This window comes from Bombina bombina, chromosome 5 (assembly GCF_027579735.1).
Source record: "Bombina bombina isolate aBomBom1 chromosome 5, aBomBom1.pri, whole genome shotgun sequence".
Classification (NCBI taxonomy): domain Eukaryota; kingdom Metazoa; phylum Chordata; class Amphibia; order Anura; family Bombinatoridae; genus Bombina; species Bombina bombina.
The window spans coordinates 1,084,649,410-1,084,656,909 of NC_069503.1; the positions used below are offsets into that span (position 1 = coordinate 1,084,649,410).

Below are 7,500 nucleotides of genomic sequence, written 5' to 3' on the forward strand. Positions count from 1 at the left end.
TGCTGCTGAGGAACCAGCCTTTAGATTTAAGATTGAACACTTATGTTTTCTTCTAAAGAAAGTCCTGTCTACATTAGAGGTTCCAGAGGCAAAGCTGCCTGATGAACCTTTGCTTCCTAAATTAGACAGAGTTTACGAGGACAGGGTAGTGCCTTTAACTTTTCCTGTGCCTGTAAAGATGGCGAACATGATTAAGAACGAATGGGACAGAATTGTATCTTCCTTTTCCCCTTCGTCTTTTTAAAAAAAATTATTCCCTGACTCTTAATTGGAGTTGTGGGGTTCCGTCCCTAAGGTGGATGGCGCTATCCCCACGCTTTCCAAACGCACTACTATCCTGTTTGAGGATAGCTCGTCTTTCAGAGAGCCGATGGAAACTCTTCTAAGAAAAATGTTTCAACATACGGGATATTTATTTCAACCGGCAGCGGCTGTTGCCGCAGTTGCTGGAGCAACTACCTACTGGTGCGACTCCTTATCGGAATTGATCAAGGTGGAGGGTCTCCTCGGTGGTATCCAGGAAAGCATTAAAGCCTTGATAATTGTTATTATTTAATCTGTGATGCAAACATGCAGATTATTTGCTTGAATGCTAAGGTTTCTGGCTTTTTAGTTCAGGCCTGTCGGGCGCTCTGGCTGAAGTCCTGGTCTGCGGATATGACTTCTAAGTCCAGACTTCTTTCCCTTCCCTTTGAGGGAAAGTTTTTTTTTGGTCCAGGCCTAGACTTTATTATCCCCACGGTTACTGGGGGCAAGGGTGCCTTCCTACTGCAAGATAAAAAAAACAAGTCTAAGGGACAAAGTTCTAACTTTCGTTCTGATAAATCCAAACGACAGCAGCCCTCCACTAAGCCTGAACAAACCAAGAGTACTTGGAAACCGGCTCAGTCCTGGAATAAATCCAAGCAGCGCAAGAAGCCTGCCGAGACTAAATCGGCATGAAGGGGCGGCCCCCGATCTGGCACTGGATCGTGTAGGGGGCAGACTGACACTTTTTCAGAAGCTTGGTTCAGGGACGTGTAGGATCCATGGGTCCTGTAGGTCATAGCTCAGGGATACAAGATAGGTTTCAAGTCTCATCCACCCAAGGGCAGATGTCCCCTCTCAAGCCTGTCTTCCAGGCTTTTGTGGTCCCAAAGAAGGAGCGATCTTTCCACCCGCTTCTGGACCTAAAGTGCTTAAACAAATTTCTAAATGTCCCCTCGTTCAAGATGGAGACGATAGGGTCCATCCTTCCCTTAGTTCAGGAAGGACAGTTCATGACTACTATAGATCTGAAGGATGCTTACCTTCAAGTTCCAATCCACAAGGATCACTTCCTAAGGTTTGCATTCCTGGACCAGCACTTCCAGTTCATTGCACTTCCGTTTGGTCTAGCTACTGCTCCAAGAATTTTTACGACGGTTCTAGGGGCTTTCTAGCTGTTGCCAGAACTCGGGGTATAGCAGTAGCTTCCCTACTTGGATGATATTTTGGTACAAACACAATCTTTTCGTCTGGCGGAGGACCATTCGGAATCTCTTCTCTCCTTCGATCTCATGGATAGAAGATAAACCTAGAAAAGAGTTCTCTTATTCCAAGCACCAGGGTAGAATTCCTGGGTACTATAATAGACTCCATATCCATGAGAATGTTGCAAGCTTGCTTTGGCATGTCTTGCCCTCCGGTCCTCCTTAAGGCCCTCTGTGGCTCAGTGTATGGAGGTAATTGGTCTCATGGTGTCCAGCATGGACATCATTCCCTTTGCCAGGTTCCGTCTCAGACCGCTGCAACTGTGCATGCTGAGGCAGTGGAACGGCGATCATTCGGATCTGTGTCAACAGATCTCTCTGGACAATCGTTTGAGAGAATCGCACTCTTGGTGGCTCTGTCCAGATCATCTGTCCCAAGGGGCAACCTTAAGACCATCCTGGGTGATTGTGACTACGGACGCAAGTCTATCAGGATGGGGAGCTGTTTGGGGTGCCAGGAAGACACAGGGCCTGTGGTCTCAGGAGGAACGCTCCCTCCCGATCAACATTTTGAAACTTTAAGCAATCTTCAATGCTCTGAAGGCTTGGCCTCTTCTGGGTTCATTCCGGTTTATTAGATTCCAAACAGACAATATAACCTTTGTGGCTTACATCAACCATCAAGGGGGAATGATAAGCTCCCTAGCAATGAGGAAGGTATCTTCAATTCTGGAGTGGGCAGAGGCCCACACCTGTTCGCTGTAAGCGATCCACATTCTGGGTGTGGAAAACTGTGAAGCGGATTTTCTCACCAGACAATCCTTTCATCCGGGGCAATGGTCTCTCCACCCCGAAGTGTTTGTGGAGATATGCAACAAGTGGGGGACGCCAGAGATATATCTCATGGCGTCTCGTCTTAATACCAAGCTACCCAGATATGGGTCAAGGTCCAGAGATCCTCATGCGGAGCTAATAGATGCATTAGCAGTGCCTTGGAGGTTCAGTCTAATTTACCTTTTCCTGCAGTTACCACTTCTTCCTCGTGTAGTGGCCCGCATCAAGCAGGAATCAGTGATGCTGATTGCTCCATCGTGGCCACGAAGGATGTGGTTTGTGTATCTGGTGAGGATGTCATCATCTCCTCCGTGGAAGCTACCTTGTCGCAGGGATCTGCTGGAACAAGGTCCCTTTGTTCATCAAAATCTAGATTCTCTGAGGCTGACTGCGTGGAGATTGAACGCTTAGTCCTATCCAAGAGAGATTTTTCTGAGAGAGTGATTGATACTCTTTTTCAAGCTCGTAAGCCGTTTACTTGTTGCATCTATTATAAGGTGTGGAGAACCTACTTATTCTGGTGTGAAGAGCGCAGATTTTCTTGTCAGAAAGTTAAGGTTGCCAGGATTTTATTGTTTCTCCAGGATTGACTGGGGAAGGGCCTTTCTGCCAGTTCCCTGAGGGGACAGATTACATTTCTTTGGCCTGTTTTACTGCTCAAGAGGCTCTTGTAGCTTCTCGATGTACTGTCCTTTGTTAAGGCTTTGATTAGGATCAGACCTGTGTTCAGATCCAAGACTCCTCCTTGGTGTCTAAATCTTGTTCTTAAGCTTTTGCAACGGGCTCCGTTTGAGCCTATGCATGAGATTGACATTAAATTATTGTCCTGGAAGGTTCTTTTCCTACTGGCTATTGCTTCTGCGTGCAGAGTATCTGAGATTTTCCCTTACAATTCTGAGCATCCTTATCTGGTGTTTCATTCGAATAAGGCTGTCCTACGTACTAAGTTAGGTTTTCTTCATAAGGTCGTGTCAGACCGCAACATCAATCATGAGATTGTGGTTCTTTCCTTGTGTCCAAATCCTCCTCCTGTGAAGGAACGTTTGCTTCGTAATTTGGACGTGGTTCGCGCCTTGAAGTTCTACCTTCAGGCTACTAAGGATTTTAGACAAACTTCATTCTTGTTTGTCGTCTATTCAGGGAAGCCTAAGGGACAGAAGGTCTCTTCGACTTCCTTATCTTTTTGGTTAAGGAGTGTTATCTGCTTTGCTTATGAGACAGCGGGACATAGGCCTCCTCAGAATATTACGGCTTATTCTACTAGAGCAGTGGCTTCCTCTTGGGCCTTTAAGAACGCGGACCTCTTTGGATCAGATTTGTAAGGCGGCTACCTGGTCATCCTTGCATACATACTTTTTCTAAATTTTACAAGTTTGATGTCTTTGCTTCGGCTGAAGCAGCTTTTGGGAGAAAGGTTTTACAGGCTGTGTTGCCCTCAAATTAAGGTCTGCTTCTCTTTTTGTCCCTCCCGTTATCATTCAGTGTCCTCTAGAGCTTGGGTATTAGTTTCCCAACAGTAAGGAATGATGCCATGGACTCTCCTTCTATTAAGAAGGTAAACATAAATTATGCTTACCAGATAATTTCATTTCCTTCTGTATAAGTAGAGTCCACGGCCCCCGACCGTGTTCTCCAATGGGCGGCCCTCTAAATTATATTTTTCTTCTGGCACCATTTATACCCTGATATTTCTCCTACTGTTCCTTGTTCCCTCAGTAGAATGACTGGGGGAAGTGGGAGAGGTGTTTAAGCATTTGGCTGGGGTGTCTTTGCCTCCTCCTGGTGGCCAGGTTCAGCATTTCCCAACAGTAAGGAATGAAGCCGTGGACTCTCCTTATGCAGAAGGACATGAAATGATCTGGTAAGCATAATTTATGTTATTAAATGTATCTAGAAATTAAGCAGCACCTTAAGACTTACAAGTTGGAATTCCACATCCTGTTCTGTGATACATTAAAGGGACAGTCTAGTCAAAATTATGCTTTCATGATTCAGATAGGGTATGTAATTTTAAACAACTTTCCAATTTATTTTTATCATCAAGTTTGCTTTGTTCTCCTGGTATTCTTAGTTGAAAGCTAAACCTATGTAGGCTCATATGCTAATTCCTAAGCCCTTGAAGGCCTCCTCTTTTCTTGCATGTAATTAGCAAGAGTCCATGAGCTAGTGACGTATGGGATATACATTCCTACCAGGAGGGGCAAAGTTTCCCAAACCTTAAAATGCCTATAAATACACCCCTCACCACACCCACAATTCAGTTTTACAAACTTTGCCTCCCATGGAGGTGGTGAAGTAAGTTTGTGCTAGATTCTATGTTGATATGCGCTTCGCAGCAGGCTGGAGCCCGGTTTTCCTCTCAGAGTGCAGTGAATGTCAGAGGGATGTGAAGAGAGTATTGCCTATTTGAATTCAATGGTCTCCTTCTACGGGATCTATTTCATAGGTTCTCTGTTATCGGTCGTAGAGATTCATCTCTTACCTCCCTTTTCAGACCTCTACTGATTCTCGTTTCAGTACTGGTTTGGCTATCTACTATATGTAGATGAGTGTCTTAGGGTAAGTAAGTCTTATTTTATTATGACACTCTAAGCTATGGTTGGGCACTTTCTATGTAAAGTTCTAAATATATGTCTTTAAACTTATATTTGCCATGATTCAGGATAATCAGTATTCCTTTAATATTCAGACTGTCAGTTTCATTATTTGGGATAATGCATTTTAATTCAATTTATTTTTCTTTACCTTGAAAATTTTCAATTGATCATTTTTCCCTGTGTGCTGTTAGGCTCGCGGGGGCAGAAAATGTTTCTTTTTATTGCGTCATTCTTGGCGCGGACTTTTTTGGCGCAAAAATTTCGTCATTTCTTTCATGTAATTAACAAGAGTCCATGAGCTAGTGACGTATGGGATATACATTCCTACCAGGAGGGGCAAAGTTTCCCAAACCTTAAAATGCCTATAAATACACCCCTCACCACACCCACAAATCAGTTTTACAAACTTTGCCTCCAAGGGAGGTGGTGAAGTAAGTTTGTGCTAGATTCTACGTTGATATGCGCTCCGCAGCAAGTTGGAGCCCGGTTTTCCTCTCAGCGTGCAGTGAATGTCAGAGGGATGTGAGGAGAGTATTGCCTATTGAATGCAGTGATCTCCTTCTACGGGGTCTATTTCATAAGGTTCTCTGTTATCGGTCGTAGAGATTCATCTCTTACCTCCCTTTTCAGATCGACGATATACTCTTATATTTACCATTTCCTCTACTGATTCTCGTTTCAGTACTGGTTTGGCTTTCTACAAACATGTAGATGAGTGTCCTGGGGTAAGTAAGTCTTATTTTCTGTGACACTCTAAGCTATGGTTGGGCACTTTATTTATAAAGTTCTAAATATATGTATTCAAACATTTATTTGCCTTGACTCAGAATGTTCAACATTTCCTTATTTCCAGACAGTCAGTTTCATATTTCATGGACTCTTGCTAATTACATGAAAGAAAACATAATTTATGTAAGAACTTACCTGATAAATTCATTTCTTTCATATTAGCAAGAGTCCATGAGGCCCACCCTTTTTTGTGGTGGTTATGATTTTTTTGTATAAAGCACAATTATTCCAGTTCCTTATTTTTTTGATGCTTTCGCTCCTTTCTTATCACCCCACTTCTTGGCTATTCATTAAACTGAATTGTGGGTGTGGTGAGGGGGTGTATTTATAGGCATTTTAAGGTTTGGGAAACTTTGCCCCTCCTGGTAGGAATGTATATCCCATACGTCACTAGCTCATGGACTCTTGCTAATATGAAAGAAATGAATTTATCAGGTAAGTTCTTACATAAATTATGTTATTTCATGTTGACAGTCTTTCAGAGCTAGAGGGGGTTAGTTCATGAATGCCATATAGATAACATTGTGCACACACCCATGGAGTTACCTAGGAGTCTGCACTGATTGACTGGCTACAATGCATGTCTGTCAAAAGAATTGAAATAAGGGGGCAGTCTGCAGAGGCTTAGAAACAAGGTAATTACAGAGGTAAAAAGTATATTAATATAAGTGTGTTGGTAATGCAAAACTGGGGGATGGGTAATAAAGGAATTATCTATCTTTTTAAACGATACAAATTCTGGTGTTGACTGTCCCCTTTAAGGGTGACTTAGGTAGATACAACCCAAAGCTATAGTTGATTGTCAGCAGATCATTTGCAGAGGGGGATTATATTAGATAATATAAGTAAATTGTGAAGCGGTTTAAAATTGCCTGCTCTATCTGAATCATAAAAGAAACATTTTGAATTTTATGTCCCTTTTTAATAGCGTTACATTTCACACCTTGGTTTCCACCAATGTATTAAATTTAATAATCTTCAAAGTATGAAAGAGCACATTGGGCCAGTTTAGTCAGTAAAGAATATCACCCTTTAAATGAAATCCTTAACCTGGGTTATTTGAACCTTTGATTTTGTTTTCCTCTATCAATAATTTCATATGAAAGGTCTGAATTTTATTTTATTTGTTTTGTTCTTTAAGGATTATTGGCATCCAAAGCTGTTGTCTTGGAGGATGCAGGAAAGAAGGAGCATGTACCTGAAAAGACATTGAGGCTGGAGGAGGTATGAAATGGGAGAGTGTGATTCTTTTTCAAGATCTCAGCAGGGACCCACTACAGGGCTGTAACCTATTCACAAGCCTCTCGAATCAGTGCCTGTTTTGGTGCAATGCTTTTGAGCTTGAGGTATTGCCAACCTGCCTCCATGTTGTTCTGCCATTCTAAGCTATTCCTTGCTATTTAATAGCGCCCCCAATGGGAACATGCAGATGTGGCCTATATCTTGCTTTGACATGGAGTCAGTCTGACAATACTGTTTGATATTATTAGTGCTTATACTTACTTTATAACAATGGGCTACTATCAGCATTTGTCTGTCAGAAAAGCATTTACTTGTAGGCTTCCTGCCTTTTAGGTGTAAAAAATAAAGTAGTGCACTTATAAATACTCTAGTAGTGCAGTAATAAAATGTTTTCATGATTTTGTGAATTTGAAGAACTGGCGAAAGGGCCTTCAAGAATGACATACTCGTTTACCTGTTATAGTTCAATCCCGAGACTCAGGAGAGCATTTTATTATTACGCTATGTCCCTTAAATTTGGGGGGGGGGGGGGGGGGGGGGGGCTTGAAAATGCTTTTTTTTTGTGCAACAGTGTTTCTCAACTAAAA

At 42.4% G+C, this 7,500-nt stretch overlaps 1 protein-coding gene across 4 annotated transcripts in view; it reads left to right on the forward strand.

The window, feature by feature from the left end:
• Window positions 1-7,500, forward strand: part of PHF20L1 (PHD finger protein 20 like 1) — a 584,626-nt gene that overhangs the window by 221,058 nt on the left and 356,068 nt on the right. For all 4 annotated transcript variants that reach the window (XM_053715368.1, XM_053715369.1, XM_053715370.1 and 1 more), the window contains one exon: window positions 6,813-6,895. In XM_053715368.1, coding sequence (XP_053571343.1) covers window positions 6,813-6,895 — 83 coding nt within the window. The remainder of the gene's footprint in view (window positions 1-6,812; window positions 6,896-7,500) is intronic.